Here is a 21,740-nt window from a genome sequence, read left to right on the forward strand (position 1 = left end):
TCATCTGAGTTTGTGCAGCGTAAAAGCACGAAAACATTAGCGTAAGTTGATGTGCGGAACAGACACTAAATGCATTAAATACATACAAGTACGCCATAGTAAGATTCGCCAGTAAAGTAATTCGACTGTTCTCTTGTTACAGATGTTTACGTGCGAGCTGTGCAAAAAGATATTCAATAAGCGAGGCAACTTCAATCGTCATATTGCTCGCCACAACGATGTCAACCAGCATCAATGCAATGACTGCGGAAAGGTGTTTGCCCGACGGGATAATTATCTCCGTCAAATCCGCAATGTGCTTAGTGGCAGTGAACAAAGAGGATTCGGTGCAGCTTTACCAGACGAACCGGTGCAAAAACGCCAGAAAATCTCGGACCATGTTCCAGATATGTACAGAATCACCCGTGCGAGAGAAGTCAATATGAAAAAATTTAAAACAAAAGGACTCAAGTACATTGTCAAATTCAACGATGATGTGGAAATCTTTGACCGAGCGTCTATACTATCAACGTTACATCGCGTTTTCCAAAGTTTGATCGACACAATGACCGATGGTGCCGAACCTCAAGACCTCGTTCGTATGGTTGTTGTACATCCTGAGCTGGACTTCCCTATAACTTTACCTTTTATCTCCAAGAAACACCTGACAGCAGAGCGATTCTTATCGAGAGTAGAGACGGTTCTCCAATCCTACGAGGAGTTTACGATAGATGCTACGCTCGAGATTCACTTAACTCAGGTTTCTATTCCGCACGGAAGTAAGGCCACGAAGAAAAAGTACATCAACGTGGAAAGGTTTTTAAAGGAAAAACAATGCATAATTCCAATTGTCAATAAAGATGAACTCTGCTGCGGACAAGCTATAGTAACGACCAAAGCAAGAGTCGACAAACACGAGAAGTGGGATGCTATTCGTAAAGGCTGCAAGATACAGCAGACGCTCGCTAAAGAATTGCATCAACAGGCCGGGGTGCCTTTGGCAAAGTGCGGAACTGACCAAATTAAACAGTTTCAAGATGTACTTCCTGACTATCAGCTCGTAGTGTGTTCTAGGGACTACGCCAATGCCGTCATTTACAGTGGAACCCCAGGCTACCCGACAGATTTATTTGTATCATCACGATGACCACTATGACGTCATCACTAGCATGCCAGCCTTCCTCAACCGAAGTTATTTCTGCGTAGAATGTCTCAAAGGCTACGACCACACTGAAGATCACCGATGCCAGGGTTCGTGCTACCTTTGTTTCCAGCCCAAGTGTGAAGAGGGGGACTGGGTATACTGTTCCGAATGCAATCGTCACTTCAGGAGCACTATGTGCTTTGACAACCATCGTAAGCCAAACACACGCGGCGCATCAGTTTGTAAAACTCATTTCCGATGTCAAGGTTGCGACAGATTTGTCAGTCGAAGACAACACAGAGCCCAAGATCACAGATGTGGAGAAAAGTTTTGTAACGTTTGTAGAGAGACAGGTCACAGTCCCCAAAACTTGTGAAATCCACAAAGAAATCATGTGATCTTGATCCAATGCCTATACTTAGCTGGTGAGCGATTGCCTTGATGTCTTGCTTCCGGTTATTACCCGGATTATCAACTCTTCCTTAGAATCCGGTGTATTTCCAAGGGTCTGGAAAGAAGCTTTGGTGCGTCCCTTGTTGAAGAGATATAACCTCGATCCGATTTTAGAAATTATCAACCGATTAGTAATCTCCAATTCATTTTTAAATTAACAGAGAGAGCTGTGTGTAATCAGCTTTATTCCAATATATGTTTCCAGATTTTCAATCGTCTTACCCGAAGTATTGTAGCACTGAGACAGCTCTCCTGAAAGTCAAGAATGGTATACTGCTGAACCTAAAGTGTCATCATGTCATTTTGCTTTGTTCTTTTGGACTTAAGTGCTGCCTTTGATACATTCTCCATCTGGAGAACATGTCTCAGCCACCTCAGACGTCTCTAGGACAGCATCGCAAACATGCTCTGGGTGTTTGCCTTCTCAAGCACCTCGGTGTTCAGTACTCCGTCCTGCCAGGAGATGCCCAAGATGCGCCGCAGGCAACGTAGGTGGAAACTGTTCAGGCGGCGTTCCTGTCTGGCATACGCTGTCCAGGTTTCGTTGCCATACAGCAGTGTGCTCAACACGCAGGCGTTTTACACCGAAATCTTGGTGTTGACGGTGAGCTTGCTGTTTTCCCACACGCCCATTGACAGGCGTGCCATGGTGGATGCTGCTTTGCCAATGCGCTTGCTAATCTCAGCATCCAGGGACAAGTTGCTGGCAATTGTTGAGCCGAGGTAAGTGAACTCCTCAACCACTTCCAGGATGTGGTCACCTATGGCGATGCTGAGCGCTTGGCTGAAGTCCTGACCAATCACATTTGTTTTCTTCAAACTGATGGTCAGGCCGAACTCACTGCAGGCGTGTGCAGGGCAGGTAGTCTCTGTAGTCCTGTCTCTGAGTGAGAGGCCAGAGCGGCATCGTCAGCAAACACCATCTCACATAGCAGCAGCTAGTGGACTTTGGTCTTGGCTCGCAAACGAGCGAGATGGAAAAGTTTGCTGTCTGACCGTGTATGGAGGTAGACCCCATTCTCTGAAGAATTGAAAGCAGACGAGAGCAGCAGCGAATAGAAGATGCCGAGGAGTGAGGGGTAAGGACGCATCCCTGTTTCACTCCACTCTTGATGGGGAATGGGGCGGAGGATGAGTCGTCAAACTGTACTTTACCCTGCATGTCGTCATGGAAGGACGAAACCACACTCAGCAACTTCGGAGGGCATCCAATCTTCTCCAGGAGCCTGAAGAGACCATTCCTTCTGACCAGATCAAAAGCCTTGGTGAGATCGATGAAGGCGATGTAGTGGGCCTGTTTCTGCTCCCGACACTTCTCCTGCAGCTGTATCACCGTGAAAATCATGTCGATGGTGGACCTCTGTGCTCTGAAGCCGCACTGGGACTCCGGGTATACTCGATCAGCGAGCTTCTGCAACCTTTTCAGTGCAACACGAGCGAATGCCTTCGCCACGATGTTGAGCAGCGGATTACCTCTGTAGTTGTTGCAGTCGCTGCGATCTCCCTTGTTTTCGTAGAAGGTTATAGTGTTTGCATCGCGCATGTCGTGGGGTATGGAGCCTTCCTCCCAGCACTGACACAGGAGCTCATGGAGGTGGTGTAATAGAGTGGGCTTAGCGCACTGCAATGCCTCTGCCGGGATACCATCGTTTATGGAGCCTTGCCATGAGCGACAAAGTCAATGGCCTTGCTGAGCTCCCCCTCTGTTAGCAATTTGTCAAGCTCCTCTATGATGGGCAGACTGGGGTCTTGGTAATGCTCTGCCCACCGTTCCATCTGTTTACTGCAGTGATGGTCACGCCAGAAGATGACTTCAGGGGAGCTGTTTTCCTCGTAGTAGGTCCGAAGGCTTTCTTCATCCCTTCGTAGCATCCACGTGTGTTCCCTCTGTCAGCAGCGTCTTGAATGCTGCGACACAAGTTCAGCCAGTACACAGTGGTTGGCGCAGTGACGTGCAGTTCTCTGAGCGTTGTTTCTGGCGCTTCTCAGAGCAGTGAGGTTCCCAGCTGAGGGTCCCCTCTTGTAGTTCATCAGAGCCTCACGCTTGGTCTTGATAAGAGGTTCCATCTCTGGGAAATTCTCCTCAAACTGTTCTGTTTTTCGGTGCTCCTTCTTACCGAATGTTGACAGGGCTGCGCTGTGGATGGTGTCTCGCAAAAAGTTCCATCTCTCTTCTGCAGTCTCGAACGCCGGCTGGTCCTTGAGGGTTGCTGCAACAGCATCAGTGAACTGACTGCAGAACTTGGAGTCAGACGTCTTAGCAGTGTTTATGGTGGCGGAGCCTGCAGAGGTGGAAAGTTGCTGGGCCAGGATGCGTTACGTGCCGCCTGTTGGAGGTTCGGTAGCTGGAAGCAGGCTGTTCTTGACAGCAAACCCAACACCATACAGTCGTGGTTCCTCCTCTACTCTACCCCGCCAGAAGAAGGTGTAGTCGTTCTCACAAAGCATGCCGCTGTCTGGGAGCCAGGTTTTTGCAGAGCAGCGATGTCAACATTCAGTCTTAGAAGTTCACTGTTGATGATGGCCGTCTTTCGAGAGTAGTCAATCTGGTGCAAGTCGTCAGGTGCTGACGTTCCAGCTCACGAGTCGCAGAGCTGGCAGTTTCTCTTTTCTTCTTAGTTTGCTGGGTGCGACGTTCCCGTCTGCATATCGAGTTTTCTCTGAGCTCCAGGCACCCACTGAAGCAGGCAGACCGTGGCGGGTCGGCACCTTACTGGCCGGGGGCTGCCCGGCATGAGGCGGAAAGTAACTGACCAGTGGGACACGATGGTCCCTCCCACCGGCGGAGGCAACCCGTAGCGTCTTACCCTACGCCAATCAGATTGGACTTATCACTCGTAAACTGCTGCCTCCCGTGTTGATTTGAAAATCACCCTCTCGGCCTCGCTGATGTGGTCCAAAGGAAAGCGGAGCAATACATTTGGCACCAGGTTGGCTGCAGGAGCTGCCAGAAGGAAGTCAGAAATGACATCCAGCTGCCTTAGGTGCTCTGGACCAGATTTCTGTCAGGTTTACTCCTTAGCCCTTCCTCCTCCCGGAGGTATCCGCAAGGAAGCAGAGGTTTGAATTCGGAGTTTTCCTTGTCCTAGATGGATTGCCGATCAAGGCTAAGGAGCCCCATCTACCCCATCCAGGCATGTACACGTACAAGATGTATGATGTGACAAGTCTAACCTGGTGAATTGAGATTACTCTCAGTAATAAAGTGATGAACAGAAGCTTGTGTGCCCCTTCAAGCTATTTTAGGTGTCAGTCACAAACAGTGGCCAGTTACGCGCGAGTCCTACACAGAATCCATCACATTCATTGTTATGCAGACGACATACAGTTGTATTTATCATTTAAACCTGATGACACTTCCTGCCAAAGTGCTCTAGCTGCAATGGAAAGTTGTATTTTGGACATTAGAAATTAGATGCTGCAAGACAGGCTAATGATCAATGATGCTAAGTGTGAATTCCTGATTATTGGATCCAGGCAACAGTTGCAGAAAATAAATATTTCCAATGTCACAGTGGGCGATTCTGTAATCCCTCCATCCACGTGCGTCAGGAATTTGGGATCATGGTTTGATTCAGAAATGACAATGGACACCTCCACCACTAAGGCTTGTTGTGCAGCATTTTTCCACCTCCACAATCAAGGCGCATCAGTAAATTCCTCTCTCCCGATTCGCTTTCAGTGTTTTGTGACATCTGTGGCCAGCCGTCTGGACTATTGTAATAGTCTTGTGGGTTGAAAATATTCAACATAATAGCCAGGACTCACCCACTTATTCCCTGCTGTTCCACCCGGAGGTGGCTTCGCTCGACGAGGTCAGCCAAATCGGCGGCCTAGTATTAGTAATGTAGCATCGCATATACTCCCGCCTAATGAGGGTGAAACTGTCAGTCACTTTTGGGGTGAGTTGCCCGGCGCGCATGTGGACTGGCGGCCGAACGCCAGAAAGTCTCTCTTTTTTTAAGAGTCGGTCAGTTAATCACAGTCACTGCCCGGTTGATGAGACTGACGATATGCGGGACGATTCCTTTCGCACAGTTAAAGAAATAAGTAACGTACTACGCTGGCTATATGGTTAAAGACACAGAGAAATTCCCAGAACACGCACGCGAAAACAATATGGTGAAGAAGGGAAGTCATTTGCATAAAAGGTCATTTGTTGGTGTGACCTTTGTAGGTCAAGGGCAGCTACAGTATTTTGTGGTTTTTCAGCTGCACAGATAATGAGATTACAGCGGATACAGAATGCTGCAGCTAGACGTCTTACGAATACACCCAAGTTTCAACGCATAACCATTTGAAGCAAGATTTGGGACGGAGAGAGACCCCCCCGCCTTTGCGTTGGTCAATGTTTGATCGGAATCTCAGGAATTCTTCACAGACTTCTAGGGAGATGTGTTAGGTAACAATGGTCTAGAGTGTGTATATGGATTGGACAGGACATTGGACATATCTTGCCTGGTATACACGTAACATCGATGCTGTATCATCTGGACTGGTTACCTGTTTTTTACAGGATTAACTTCAAAATCATCCTGTTAACATACACAGCTATCCATGGTCTTGCCCTACATACGTAATGAATCATGACATCATTAAGAAGGAATCTAGGTATTATCTCTGGTCAGCAAGCAACGGTCCTTTGTTAAGTATACCCATGGAGGAAGGACACGAAGGAGTTTGAACTGCCCGGACTACAACGTCTGGCCAAATACCGCCTTTTGGCACACCCGGTATATCCGTAGCCAGAGCGCAGCGCACGCCTGCTACTCACCACCTGTTTTGCAACCATAAGCCCTCTTTGTACCCTAAGATCGTCGCCGTAATTTTTTCGTTGGGGGTAATCTGCGTCCCTAAAACGTTGTGTACTGTAGTATAGGAAGTTGAATATTCAGTCATCGTTGGTGCTTGATATGATCTGTCAACAACATCAAATTTAGTGCGTGCGAAGTTGCTTTTACCAGCTGTGTACCCGAAGTGTTCATGTGCAGTTGTTGCCCCTATCGAACGCTTTCTTCTTGACTTCTTTTTGGAATAAATAGCCAAACTGTTTGTAAGATTTTGTGTTTTGTTTGAATAATTTTTATTATGGCATTTGTACAAAGGCGTATTTTATGAGATTTCACGATCACTCCCTGTGATGAAATAGCGCATTTTGTTCCTAATGAACTGAGCTTTCCAGAAGTAGTGAAGATTTTGATGGCCAGTCTTAGCCAAATTCGTACCTAGTCTTTGAACACTGATGTATTGGACGGAGGAGACTAGAATTACAAACTTTGCATGGATAATGAAACAGTGTGTCAACATTTAAAAAGTTTATTTATGATGGCAAAAGTAGGTCTAATATCAGGAATTTTTCTCTCTCTATTTCCTGGTCACATCGATAGTTTGTATTTAATTGCAAGCAAAAAACTACAAGTATTGCCAGGATATTACTGGCCCCGCTTGTCTGGCTAATATCAGGCAGCAATAAGGCATTTTTGGAATGTTTTCTATTATTCGTCAGACGCGGCGGCGACCATCATTGGACGCTTTGAAGTGAGTGCCTGAGTTACAACTCCTTCTGTGTCCTTCCTCCATGGTATACCCTAAGGGTAAAATGCTACCCACACTTGGTGACAGGGCATTTGCAATGGCTGCTCCAAAATTAGGGAATGCCTTGCCATGGCATTTACGGTGTGAGCAACGCCTGGCCGTTTTTAAATGTAAAGTGAAAACTTACCTTTTTTAATATTGCATTTGTGATTTTATTAAGTTTATCTAGAAGGGTTATTATTAATTTTGATTTTAACGTAGGTTTAGCTGTGGTTCGTTATTTTAGTGTCACCGTGTCTGGTATAATTACTTTTCTTTTATCATAAGTAGTTAGAGGCGTCTGTCCCCGGGAAAGATCGATATATCACCGATGCCAGCAGGGTTAGGTTCTCCCTGTTGGCGTGGCAGACGTACTCCCATAATGCAGTTTGGGTACTACCGCGGTGACATTCATTCATTTATCCTTATTCGTTTATCCTTATCCTTTCATTTCTTAATTTTTTTTCACGTTAACATGTACTGCACTGTTGATCATTTCTATGGAATCGGTGCATTATAAATTTTCAAGTATTAATTATTATTGTTAACTTAATCAAATGAGAGCAAATAATTGGAAGCATCACACAGAGAACAGGTAAGGGAGATGGGGTTCTCTCTTTAGTCTGCGCCCCTGCATATTGTGAAACCCATCTTCGTAGGCTGCTTTGTACGAGCTCGTTTGCGCAATGTCTGTGTGTTTCACACGCGTCTGTACTTAATCAGCGATCTTACGCTGGTTCGCACCAGTATTGCACGGGTTTAGGTGTCCGTACACCAACTCATCGTGATCTAGATCCACGTGAAACAAACAGCCTGTACTAGGCTGGTACGGTGAGCAACGATTTCTCACCAATGGATTTCCCAAGTCGCTATGGCTTTCTACCTTACGTCCGTGCCCCATCTACGTTGCAACATCAGTAGGGAAACCTCTAGCTGATTGTGCAACCACTTGCGACGTCAAGGAATTTCCCTCAGTATAAAGGCATTCATTGCACAGACCACTCAGAAAACCACCTTTATTCCTCACCGTCTCGCATGATGTAAATGGACAGAGTCGAAGCCACTCACTGAAACCTATCCTAACAAGGCAGACACTACCTCAGGTTTATACACGTTAATTCATAATTCCGTAACAGGGAAAGCTGTTGGTTCGGAGTTCACGTCAAAAGGAAGTGCGAGGTAAGTAGTGTACGTGGATATTTTAATATAAGCAAAGCGTCGTCAGCTAGTTGAACCCTGCAACGGTCCCTACACATAATCATGCATTTCTTCGGCTAAAGAATTCAAGGAGATATATACGATTAAAAGCGTTGATAGTTATCCATGCATCCTAAATCTGTGCGTAACTTGTACGTAAATCTGGCCTCGCCACTTGTCACGATTGTGTCTTTCTCAATACTGTTAATTATATCCCAGATCATACCTAGAACTAGTTGAAGCAGTTTTAAAGTAAATGTCTATTAATATTATTACCACCAAAGAACAGAAAATTAAGCAATAATTTTCTAAGTCATCCTCTCCTTTTATAGATGTAACCATTTTGTGTCATTTCATTCGCTTGTCATCTGTACTAAATGAATGCACACTGCAATCTAGTAAAGGGAGGGTACCATTCTAAATATAGACAGGTATATATTGTTACTTGCCCAAATAATAAGTACATATCATTCTAAACATGTTTTTAATCAACGTGCCATACGTTTTCACGCATGACAATGTTCATCAATTAATTAACGCGTCGGGTGTTCACTGGCAGTGGCATAAGCTTTTATGGGTGCTTCTCAAAATGCACAAATGAATTATTACTTGAGCAGGAATTACTTACACATTCCTCATACAGCGCTGAGAAATATAGAAGATTACACTCTTGTTAATGGAAAGATGTCCGACTGCAACAAACAATGCATCACAGTGATTGCAACATCTGGAATTCCCATAAAAGTTCGTTGACTTGAAATACTTGCTGTTTTGTGTGACGTATATCTTGTAGAGTTTCATGCACAGTCTATTCATGTGGATGTGACATTATCTCCATTGTACATGTTGTATTATCACGGCTCAACTGTAGACTTTCAGAAGATCAGTTTTTCATTTCACTTTACTTGTATGTTGATTAAAATTAATATGAACTTCTGCATAATCCCTTCTCAGTGAAGCCGTGACATAAAATCCTCTTGCTTATACGCCACTTCTTTGACCCACGTTCTACTGTCGCGTTTTTCAGCAGTACATGTATTTCCAGTTTGCGTTCAGTTAAAAATTTCCTGAAGTGTGTACTTTTGCTTCTCCACGTGCAGCATTATCGTTTTATCAATGGGAAGTTTTACGTATGACAGTACATTTGAGGCCGGGCAAGAAGCAGTGGTTCGTGCCCTGGATCCCCCTGCTTATTTGAAATCTTCAAGTCAGCCCAGTTAATAGCGCGTCCCCTTGAAAAAGTGTACACACCGAAGGTTACCCACACAAACTCTCTGTATTGCAAATTTTTAAGGGGGGAGTGACAACTGCTTAACATGTCGTAAAAAAGCACCATTCAAAATGTAGCTTTCAAGTGTTTTAGTTTAGTTTTGTTTTGTTTTGGTTTTTTTTTTTTGTTTTCAAGGCCAACAAATTCCCTGAAAAAACATGTTTATCGTGTATTATTGTTTTAGGTTATCTATTATGTTTATGGCTGACACACAATATTTAAGCTCCCTTGCATTATTTTACAAATGTGTTCAATGTTGAATAAAAACACGGCATTTTGATTTGATTATATCAGTTAACATTTAAAATACACTTTGACAAGTTCAGTTGAAACGCCTGTGTATGACAAATTCCCTGCGATTTCACAGCCATAAGAAATAAATCTCCTGTTTGGTCTTCGAAGAGATGATTGGGATTAATTATATCTTTCTACATAATGTTCTAACATAAGTACACCCTGAAGACTTTTCAGGTCGACTAAAAACGGGGAGATCACTAGTAGTAGTACACTGTAAGTAGCCCTTTGTTGCTCACTAGAATTTGACTCGTAGAGAGTTCCATAGACGCTGCACAACATGAATTGCTCTAGAGCTATAAAGCCAAACTAAACTAACAGTTTTATTTCCATTTTGCAGAGGAGTTGGTATGAAATAGCTCTCAGATACAACTTCAAATCAAGTGACTGGAATTGCCGGTAAGTTATTGATGAACAAATTCTCAAAAATGCTTTATTAAATCGTTTGGAAACCTTAGGTATATTATACCTCTATTGAGTGTTGCCATCTACAGATGGAACCAACAAGCAACAGTTGAGTTGAGCATACTGCTGTTGAAGATGTAAACATGAGTGTTGCGGGGAATGGGAGTGGCAAAGAACCATCCCCCCGGAGAAAAAGAGCAAATGGAAACAAAAACAGGGAAACAGACAATGCTGCAAATAGAAGAGAGTAACTGAAACTCACAAGTTTATTTGAAATTACCTCAGAATTGATCCGTTCACCGAAAATTGTTTATGAGCTTTGTGTTGAAGAGCGTCCTCGCTCCACAAATCCTAGGAAAGGGATTTTTGTCCCTCAAAACAAATCTGACGACGCTGAGGTACATGTACGTACTGGCTTTCTTTTTAACATGTTATATAAAAGCCTTGATTTTAGTCGGAACTCTGAAAGCCTTGGATTTAGGGGTATCCCTAGCGCACCAATCCTCAAAATAATAAAATATTAGTCGCTGGATGAAAAAGTCTTCAATATTTTTTGTGAGTGATGTTGCCGTGAAGAAAGTTTCCATGAATTTAAAGGAAAAGCATTAATGTGATACATTATTTAAAAACCCGTTGTAAGTCTTGGGCTGTAAAGATTAGGGTTGGGGGAACTCCCGGTATATAGGTCAACTGTGTGACGATTCTTTCCGGTTGATGGTACAGAACTGACAGTTATAAAAAAAATCCCTGTCCGGGTGGTGTAGTAATTGTAATCTACAAAAAATATCCCTGGGCGTGTTACACTGGTTGTTATAAAGCTTGAAGGAAAGAGCCCTCTTTGTGTCTTGTGAGATTGGCGTGATTATGAATGTTTCATCCGACGCAGACACAGAGGCATTCAGGACTAAGCAGTATACATTACTAGGTTTTTTCAGTCAAGGTATTGTACGAAGCAGAATTCGGCTCAAAAAGATTGGAACATGCTTTTGCTAAACGGACTGCCTTTTTTTTAATCGAACGCGTTTTCAAAGCGAATGTCATTTTTATTAAATCGTATTTTTTACTTTTGGCATGCATTTTTTAAAACCCGAATGAAATTTTAAAGATGCAATACATTTTTCTTAGATTGGAAGTGTTCCAATTTTTAAAATAGATTCTATTGTATCGGATGTTCGAGCTCAATAGAAAGTAATGAGCACAACTTAACAAACAGAATGAAAGGATCGCAGAAACCTAGTCTGATAGGTGGAACTAAACTCAACAAAATTGAATCATTTACACTTCTCCTTTTTTACACTTGGGCTAGCCGCCAGCGTGGACCGATATATACAAAGTTGTACCAAATTAACACAACAATGGATATCACATATTCGGAATCAACAATTTTATTCCAATCTTAACGAAAGGTTTGGACTTTAAAAATTAGTTCCCATCCGGAGAAAATGTTGGATTTGTAAAATCTTATTCGAATTTTGAAAACATGTTTCCGCTTTACAAATTTATTTCAATCTGGAAAATCTGTTCTGTCTATACAAATTCATCCGCTCTTACATCTGTTTACGTTTTCCTAAGGAATGGTGCGTTATAAAAGTACAAGTACAATTTGGAGGCAAACTGTAATGCAAATTCTGTACATGTAGCTAGACTGGCTACCTGGCTTATAAAATAAGGCCCACCCCTACACCTGCGCAAACACTCCTCGAAAATAATGGACTAAATATACCAGGGTGTTTTAAGAGGAAAGCTGGACTACTGTAAAGTGTGACACTCTAATAATGGCGCTTGGTATATAACACATTTTCAGTACCCTCTTTTTAAAAGTTGACTCACGACATGATCAAATATTTATATTGCGTCTATAGGAATGCGTTTAAATGTTAACGTTTCGTGCGTGAAACGTGTTTTAGAAGTGGGTACAAAATAGCTCTTCAGAAATGTGTTCCGAGTTTGAGCACCATTTGTAAAGCGTGCACGTTCACATGAAGAGAACCTTGAAGGTCACGACTTTACCATCCTTACAAAAAATATGTCTAAACGTAAACATAATTTGAAACGGGTTTCACATACGTGCATTGTAAATTAATGAAACTGGCCTTTAGAGAATTTTACACGTACATGAACACATATGTTCACGTCTCAGTTTGTATTCATTGCGCATGCGCAAAGCATGGCTACAACACTTCCAAAGCACTATTGGAAATTCCAGCCACAAAAGACCACACATTGACAACTTGTTTAACGCCGTCATGAATACCCTTCACTGATCGAAATAACGAAGCAAAATGATTAGCAAATAATGCTAATCAAGTCGTCATTTGATTAGCAATTTGAATAATTGACTAGCAAAAACAAATGCAACAATGTGTGTAATACATTTTTCATTTTCCAACCGTTGTACTGAATATGCTAATCAGGCTTGTAGACTGCGGCGACTTTTTTGACTTGAGACCTGCTTGACTTGGGACTTTACGAGCCTTCTATGTACATATGGTTGAACTTTATGTACTAAATTTGGGTGTACCCACACGATGAAATCAGTTTTTAAAAATGGTGGCGACAGAGAAGAGACAGATTGTAAAAGAGAGCCACCACAGCCCTATTTGTGGGGCTAGTTGGTTCACGTGCTGGTTCTTGTGCCAATGCCTTTTACATGCATAATGTGCACGTGACGTTTTCACTTCTGTACTCTGTAATGGTCATTAGAAGTCGAACTTGCGTATTCCATGCTCTGTATTTCTTTCCCCTTTTTGTTTGTATGGGTGAACTCTTTTTTCATGTTTCGTAAGACGGTTTCTTGGAATTTTGACGAACGTTCCAGGTAAATATAACTACCACGCGCAAGTGTAACATGTTGCAAAGTTTCGTTTCTTGATATCAAATTTCACAAATCTAATACCTCATTGACTGCTTCGGGACAATCACCACTAAACTATAGTCGATGTATACTGATGTCTGAAAGAGTCAATGCTTCCTAGATGTGATCCGCGGGCTTGTAGACCAATAAAGGAGGCGCATTATTTCAAGAATTTTGAAAACAAAATGGCCAGCTCTGTAGTAAACAAAATGTCAAAAATAAATGTTCAACATAAGACTTAAAGCCAAAACACTTTCTATCATAAATCTGAACAATTCCTTGAGATAAGTATACCGTGAAGACGTACCCGTGTGCGAGTCCCTCAATTTCTGCTAGACAGCTAACGATTCAAGGTGGGTACACAGGAAAGTGTTGTGTGGTTGCCCTATGCTGAAGAACTCTTTTTGGCAATTCACACTTTTTCATTGAAAAACAAACAGTACATGCATCTACTGTACTTGTACCAATACCATGGGGCGGCCCGTGTGATTCGGTGACTGTGATATGCTGTTTCTAGTTAGGATATACACTACTCCACTTTTTGTGACCGTCATCTTGATGGGCCTTCAGTTCAACACTTGGCCTTCGCGTGTTTTGCCTCATCCCGCAAGCCTGGCTCGACAAGACTTGTAAGTCTCGCTGCTTGGTCACTTGTTGGGATTGTGCCCAAAGATCTTAGGTTACAGGCTTTTTATTCTGTTGTTGTTCTATTTCGTCTGCTGACGAGAAATTTAGGTCGAAATTTGGTCCGATATTCAGCCACCAAGATTATCTGCAAAATCTGCCAAAGGGAGAGCTTTTACAACGCATGTTGCTTGCATAGGTCTACACTGTAGCTTTACTTCGGGACAGCCTGTTTAACGCGTTTAACATAAATATTGTTACAATAAAATAAAAGAATGGGCGTGAACTAGCTCTTGACATCCAGGTTTAAATAAAAACAGCGCATCAGCTTCAAGAAAGAAAATGTATTAAACATGGTTTTATGCCTTGTTCACCACGAAGACATTTTTAAAATTCGTTGATGTTTACCTTCCACATTTCCTTCCATTTTCCTTCCTCCTAACTGGCCTACTGTTTACCGAATGCTGGCAACTAGTCACATGAGGAATTGTCCCTATTTGGGGGAGGTTCATAAATCTGTTGGCTTTTATGCACTTCTCTCATTCTGACTAGCGACACATGCCAAAAAAATGGTTAGACCTCAGTTCACACCGCAACAAATGGAGGTCTTATTTTGTAGTGCTTCAAAGGTTCCGTTAAAAATATTGACGATGCTTAGCCCGAGTTGCAATTAACAAAAACGTGTAGAAGTACAACGCAACAGGTAGAGTCTTAATCTGGATAAGGGATACTCAGAGCTTGCCGCTTGAAAGTGCTAATAGTCTAAGTAGGCTGTAGACTGCTTGCATTTGCAGTTGGTGACATTTATTTCAGGCTGATTGCAACAACTTGCAAGTGTGCCAGTGACAATACATGCGATTTGACCCTCACTGTAACTTCTGGAACCTTTACATGTTTCCCTCCCTTGAATGGTCAGCTTCAAGTAAAGAGAACAATGACTATTAACAGCAAGTTCCTTGAGTATCTGTCATAATTATCCCCAGATTCATTATAGGGAGAACTAGGCCATAAATATGAGTAGATGAGTCGATATGCTTGCAAATATAGGCCCACAACGATTAGATTCCAGCCGCAATATCTTCACAGGGCTGCCTTTGAGTTTACCCTTTGCTGTGTATTTCAAAAAGACCCCTTTGAAATGTCACGTCAGTATATATTCTATACCGTTCGTGATTTTGTGATAATTTCACTAACTGGACGAATAATTCATGTGATGTTTTCGAAGTAAAGCAAGTACATCCCATAACTAGCACTAGTAGCTGTGCCGTAGTTCTGCCGAAATTGTTATGAATAAAGCCTTTGTTCCCTTGTTGCGACTGATTTAAACTTAACTGCCTTCGAAGATAGTTAGCAGGTATATGAGGTCATAGTTCAAGTATATATTTTTTTCTTTATGCAGGCCAAGTCGTTACTATTACCATGGCAGAACAAGGTGTGTTAGAGCTGGCTACCTTAGGGCGTCCCATGCAGCTGGGTATGCTTTACGATTGCCGTAGAGACAGTCTGATTCCTGGATTAACTCTCTGGGATCCAGCTGTTTTGCAGAATGATCGTGACGTGCGTCCTCAGCCCAGCACACAGTACGACATCATGTCATCTGACAGAGTGGACGACAAGGCATCCTCTCTCAACATCAGCGCGTCGTTGAGGGCTAGCTTCTTGGGTGGACTCATAGAGGTCAAAGGCTCGGCCAAGTTCCTTCACGACAAAAAGTCTTCTATTAAACAAGCTCGCCTTACACTGCACTACAAAACTACCACAAGGTTTGAGCAGTTGACAATGAAGCATCTAGGTGCACACAATGTTCAGCATTCTGACATATTTGACCAAGGTACAGCTACTCATGTTGTAACAGGTATCCTCTATGGGGCCCATGCATTTTTCGTATTCGATAGGGACTGTACGAGAGAGGAAGAAATCAAAGATGTGCAGGGGCGAATGCATGGCATGGTGAAAAGAATAGCTTCATTTGAAGCGGGTGGGGAGGGGTCTCTAGAGGAGGGTGGACGAGAGGGTGTTGATAAGATGCGCTGTAGTTTCCACGGTGACTTTAACCTAGAAAATAACCCGGCAAGTTACCAAGACGCTGTCAGCGTCTATACGAAACTGCCCTTAATGCTTGGCAGGGACGGGGAATATGCGGTTCCCATACGGGCTTGGCTATATCCTTTAGATAAGTTGGATCAAAAAGCTGCCAAGTTGACTCGTCAAATAAGTGTCAACTTAATAAGTCAATCCCAGGAGATTTTGGAAGGCTTGGAGGACGTGGGGGTTAAATGCGACGACATGATTATGTCGGACATTTGCAGAGATTTCCCCCAGTTTCGGGAGAAGTTCGGTCCGTTTAAACAGAAGATCGTCCAGTATAAATTGTATTTACAAGAGTATCTGGTGCAAGCATTGCCGGCAATCCGAGGGGGCAGTGTTGAGGAGAACACGTTAGCTGATTTTATCAGAAATTCAGTCCAGTCACCGTTTGGTCTGGAACAGCTTAATGGCTGGGTCACTAGCAAGGAGAAAGAGATGAATGTCGTCAAAGCTTACATGAAACTCTTTTCGGGTATTCAAATTATCAGGTCTCATGCAGACTTAGACGAGCTTGTATTAGACCCGTTGGTGAGCAACGCTGTCTGCTTTGTCTTCCCTCTCGATGGACCTGAACAATACTTTGAGGCCTTGTCCCAGCATTTGCAATCTGCCGATGGACCTGCATCTAATTTGAGCATACATTCGGACTGGTTTGCTGATAAGTCCGCATCTGCAAATATGAGATCTGATGCCAGAGGTTTTGCAGAGTTTTGCCGGGCCAATGCTGGTGCCGAAACCAACGAAACTGTTTTTGCAGTCACAGGATTTGGCGCAGACGTAGGAGGGACAGGTTCGATTTTGCTGTACGAAGAGGGCGTACTAACAACAAAGGGTTTTAAACCACCAAGTAAACCCGGAAAGCCGTCGATACAGAGTAAGACCAATGATGAAGTAACTCTCGAGTGGTTACCTCCGGAAATGGGCCTGTCGGAGGTGGAGCGCTATGAGGTGCAATACCAAGAAACAGGAAAGGGTCTACGATCGACAAGCCCATGGGATTGGCAGAAATCATGTACTAGATCGGACACGAGACAAATCACCATCCAAAACTTAAAACCTTTCACAACCTATGAGTTTCAAGTTGTCGCTGTTTGTCGAGTTGGTGTCAGTCAGGTGAGTGAAAGTAGTGATCCATGTACAACACTTCCTGCTGGTCCTCCGATACGTGTTCGCAAGCATGCAGTGTCTGAAACATGTCTGACCATCGTTTGGGATCCGCCGGCTGTATTGGGTGAAGGTGTGCAGGTTGAGAATTACGTGATCAGATACACACAGGTTTCAGCGCTTTCCATTGCTGGTCCAAATCAAGATGTTGTGAAATCCACGAGCGCTGATACATGCCTGTTCATTATTGATGACCTCAAACCCAACGAACCATACAGAATTTGGGTGTCTGCGCAGTGTGGCAGTGCTGGAAATGGCGTGGAAAGTGAGCCACTAGAAATCGCCACGGATCAAGCTCACCAGCCTGCAAAGTATGCGAAACGAATAGCTCAGACTGCCGAAGTACTCTCAGAAGGATGCGAGTCAACTGGTACACCAACTATTCTGAAGATTCCCTTAGACCAACATTCCACCGGCTCGGGTGGAAACTACCTAAGCTTCAGCTTCGGCAAGAAAACTAGCATGGTTCAGCAGCACAAAGTGATAATGGTTGTTGGAGCCACGGGTGCTGGTAAGAGCACTCTAATCAATGGGATGATCAACTACATCCTTAAAGTAGACTGGAAAGATGGGTTTCGGTTCAAGATAGTTGACCAGCGTGGAGAGGGACCAGAGTCACAAGCGCACAGTCAAACCCAAATCATATCGGCATACACCGTTTACGAAAACAAACACCTCAACGTCCCATACACATTGACAATCATTGACACGCCAGGATTTGGAGACACTAGAGGCATTGAGCGTGACCGGGCCATCGTTGATCAGATACGAGATTTTTTCTCTCTTTCAGAGGCACACAAAGTGGATCACATAGACGCGATTGGCTTCGTTGCTCAGTCTTCGCAAGCACGCCTGACCCACACTCAACGATATGTTTTTGATTCCATCCTCTCCGTCTTTGGTAAAGACATCTCGTCTAACATACTTCTTCTTGTCACTTTCTGTGACGGGCAAAAGCCCCCGGTTGTCGATGCGGTTAAAGAAGCAGACATTCCATGCAGTAACAGCATGTTCAAATTCAACAACTCAGCTCTTTTTGCGAGCAATGGAATTTCCAAAGGGTTAGAAACAGGGGGAAAGGCTTTCACAGATACCAATGACGATTACCAAGACGATAATTTCGACAGGATGTTCTGGCGGATGGGAATGCAAAGCATGTGGAACTTCTTCAACGCCCTGAACAGCATGGAGTCGACAAGCCTGTCTCTCACAAAGGAAGTTCTGGCTGAACGAAAGCGTCTTGAGACAGCAGTAGAGGGCTTGCAACCTCAAATTCAGATCGGTGTTTGTAAATTGGAGGAGCTTAGACGTGAGCAGCAAATTCTTGAGCAACATGAAGTAGAAATACAAGCCAACAAGTCGTTCGAGTATGAGGTTGAAGTTCCAAAAAGCAAAATGGTCAATATAACAGGCTATATTACAAACTGCTCCAAGTGTCACTACAGTTGCCATTACCCCTGTGGTATTGCTAATGACAACGAGAAGGATGGGTGCTGGGCTATGAGTGACGGTAAATGCAGAATATGTCCGGGCAACTGCGTTTGGAACGTCCACTTCAATCAGGGCTATAAGTTTGAGTACTACAGTGAGAAGGAGAAGCGAACATATGCTGAACTCGAAGAGCGATACAAAGATGCAACGGGGAAGAAGCTAACTGTAGAGCAGGTGATCAGGAAACACTATGATGAATTCCTCAGCGTCCAGAAATGTGTATTTGTTTTAATAACTGACTCTCACCACAGTCTAAAGCGTCTAGAAGAGATTGCTCTGAAGCCAAACCCACTGAGCACTGTAGAGTATGTGGATCTGTTGATTGAATCTGAAAAGGCAGAGGCCAAACCAGGTTGGAAATCTAGAGTGAAAGCACTTGAGGATGTCCGGAACCAGGCAGACATTATGACCAAAGTCAAAAAGGCAAACTATGATCCCTTCGAAAACTACAAGAAAGAATTTCTTGGAAAGAAATCGAGCAAACATGGAAAAAGTTGGTATCAGTTCTGGAAATGAACTGTATATCCAGTCACCCAGAATGCACCAAAAAGTCTTACTACAAGCACGATGATTTAATCAGGCCCAAAACCGTTGAAAAATTCACAAACAGAATACAATGTGGAAACATCCAAATACAATACTACTATAAACTCATTGATGCCAAGCAATTTCATTATTAAAAAAGAATGCTTTCCGTTATAAAAATCCTCCAAAAAATCTGTTTAGCACTTCATTTATGAGAAAACAAAAAAGATAAATATCGAGGAAAACGGTAAACGCCAAAGCTGCTTAATTCGTCGAGTAAAGTTCTGTTCTTTAAATGAGCCTTGCATGATTTTAAAATCTAAAAATACCAATAATTGCATATTTTTGTAACGAACAATAGAGGTTTTCATTTCAATGATCAGCTCAACTGTCACAAAAATTGTTAGTTAAACAGTGTGCATATTTTAGAATGGCTGTTATTGGATTTTATTTGAATGATGTAAATGAATCCATTGCACCGTCGAGCTGTAAACCTATGATCTCCGACAATTTGCGTAATTATTCCTAGGACGTATTTAGTCACAAAAAGAAAAGATAAGAATATGATGTAAACTAATCGTGCATGTATTTCTTTCACGTGTAAAAGAATACCAATCAATATTTACAAAAAATCAAAATTGAGAATGTGTCCGTTGTATGAGGCAAAGGCCAACTATGCTTAAAACATTTTGGAGGTGAAGTTTTTTAGGCATGAAGTGAATGCTTATTGAAAACAGACGTTAATGTAAATCATACACTTGTTTTTAAAACAGCACTGTGATGAAAATCATAGAAAACGGGTTCTTAGGCTTTCACTAGCAGTATAGTGAAGAAACATCAACACTAACGCTTCTTGTTGGAACCCTTTTGTTGGTGTTACTAAATCAAGTTTCTAATGTACATATACTTTCTTTTAGAAGTGTTGTTGACTGTCCAACCTCTATTAGCAAAAATAATAATCAGGCTGCTAAGCATATCCGATTGGAAAGATGAAAAGTGGATGTGCCTTTCCACATACATAATTTTTAACACAATAGAAGTCCATTTCTGCATTGAATTCTACATGAATCGTAAAGAGTGGAACATTTTTTTAAAAAGGTGACTTTAATAGACTTGCCACCTTATTTACTTCCAAAATCCTTAAAGTAGAAAGACTGAATGAGAAACTTCAATTATATCAACTGCGACAGAGCGTGACAAAATGTCATATTTCTCGGGAATATTTCTAAAGCTTTACGTATTACAAATTACTTATTCAAAAACTGGGACACTGTGGAAATCGTGAAAAACTGGGGTGTTTTAAAAACAAACTTGTCTTTGTGATTGACACCAATACCTCTCAAGCCTATATCGATCAGTACATTTCATGTTGGTTTCCTCGATGGTTGGTTCGTTTTGTTTATTATTATTTGTCACCTGCATTAACGACAATAGTTACAATTCATGTATACTGTTAAATCTTTTTGTTTAATTGCTGATGGCACTAATATGTTCTTCCTCTTTGATGTTATCGATAAGGATGTTGATAAATTGCACCATGGTTGTTATCGACCGGACTGTCTTGAAACATCTAAAAACGGTTCACAGGATGTTTAGGTCAAAATAACTTCGTGCTCTCAAACAGGTTCCTGATTCTTAATGGATCTGTAATTCTAAAATGTCAAGGTTGGTCGTACATGTAATTGAGATTTTAAAAAACCACACAAGTTGTATAGCTGTGAAAATATTAGAAATGCTGTTAATCGAATACAACATTGTTTATTTCAAGTTATTCTTTATTGGCACATTATTGCTCGTTTATAATTTCAGTTATTCGGCAATTGAGTTTCCTCTGATTAAAGAAGCTGTTGCATTGCAGAAGCGTGTATCTTGATCACACGACAATTTGTTAAGTTAAATCTGTTGAAATTGAATACTTGATTTGATTTGATCTTTGGTAAATGGAAGCGTATAAGGGCCACCAACAATTTTTGATTTTTTTTCTGTTGGTGCTTAGGGAATATACATTTCCGTACGAGTGTTGCTATTATGTTGTAATTGCTTTTATCGAGTTAATCGTCTGTTCTAACAACTTCTTGTCTGCTTAAAGCTGAATCTTTATAAAACTGCGTGAATCTGAAGTTTCATTAATTTTTGCATCTGCCATCCAGTGTCCATGTCCCCAAGACTTGTTCACAGCCTACGGCAAGACGCATTGGCAAGAGGACCATAGCGATGGTGACACAAGAAGACTGACGGCAATACGTCGTACAATCGCATCTTGAGCCGCTGTCGCTGTCCCTTTCGCTGTCACAATTGACCTTTATGTTGCCGTCCTTATCATCCGTGCTTTGCCAGTATAGCTGCCTCACCAATCAGGCGATACACTGTATTATGTTTGGAATGTGTGCAATTCCTAAACCTGCTGAGAGAAATTTAGGATTTTCAGTTCAACCTGGTTTTCATATCGACGAAGAAAGACACAGAGAGTATCGCCGATCAGTCCCCGAGGATACACAATGGTGTGGAAACACTTTATTGCAACTACAGCCTGGTTTCCATATGGTTGGTTGTACCGCAGACGGTCCGCAAGACGTCAAGACGCAGACACAAACGGAGCAGACGGCAAATAACGTCGTTCCACCCAAAAATTGAAACAAAATGGCGTCCGAAACTCTGTGATATTTTGCGGAAAATAT

At 42.5% G+C, this 21,740-nt stretch overlaps 2 protein-coding genes across 3 annotated transcripts; one reads left to right on the forward strand and one right to left on the reverse strand.

Moving 5' to 3' along the window:
- Positions 1-2,155: 2,155 nt before the first annotated feature.
- Positions 2,156-4,024, reverse strand: LOC147796306 (uncharacterized). The gene is made up of 4 exons (XM_087148221.1): positions 3,988-4,024; positions 3,619-3,858; positions 2,722-3,235; positions 2,156-2,459 (listed from the first exon to the last, which is right to left on the reverse strand). The coding sequence occupies exons 1-4, from the start codon at positions 4,022-4,024 to the stop codon at positions 2,156-2,158; spliced, it is 1,095 nt and encodes a 364-aa protein (XP_087004347.1).
- A 3,111-nt stretch (positions 4,025-7,135) lies between these two features.
- LOC110989330 (uncharacterized) lies at positions 7,136-21,182 on the forward strand. Of its 2 annotated transcripts, none has more exons than XM_022253637.2 (3): positions 7,136-8,329; positions 10,252-10,310; positions 15,194-21,182. In XM_022253637.2, the coding sequence occupies exon 3, from the start codon at positions 15,214-15,216 to the stop codon at positions 19,051-19,053; it is 3,840 nt and encodes a 1,279-aa protein (XP_022109329.2). In that variant the 5' UTR covers positions 7,136-8,329; positions 10,252-10,310; positions 15,194-15,213; the 3' UTR covers positions 19,054-21,182. The 2 variants fall into 2 exon arrangements, with proteins under 2 accessions (XP_022109329.2, XP_022109330.2); XM_022253638.2 differs by lacking the exon at positions 7,136-8,329 and adding an exon at positions 8,578-9,091.
- Positions 21,183-21,740: the final 558 nt, after the last annotated feature.

This window comes from Acanthaster planci, linkage group LG17 (assembly GCF_054643075.1).
Source record: "Acanthaster planci isolate LZ-2023a linkage group LG17, COTS_SCS, whole genome shotgun sequence".
NCBI classification, from domain to species: Eukaryota; Metazoa; Echinodermata; class Asteroidea; order Valvatida; family Acanthasteridae; genus Acanthaster; species Acanthaster planci.

Excerpts from the sequence above, each read along its gene's own strand:
- LOC147796306 (XM_087148221.1), bottom strand. The coding sequence starts at position 4,024 with ATGCTTTGTGAGAACGACTACACCTTCTTCTGGCGGG. Across the intron at positions 3,859-3,987 it reads CTACACCTTCTTCTGGCGGG|GCTCCGCCACCATAAACACT; the intron begins GTAGAGTAGAGG and ends CCACCTCTGCAG. Across the intron at positions 2,460-2,721 it reads GACATGCAGGGTAAAGTACA|AGACAGGACTACAGAGACTA; the intron begins GTTTGACGACTC and ends CCTCTCACTCAG.
- LOC110989330 (XM_022253637.2), top strand. The coding sequence starts at position 15,214 with ATGGCAGAACAAGGTGTGTTAGAGCTGGCTACCTTAGGGCGTCCCATG.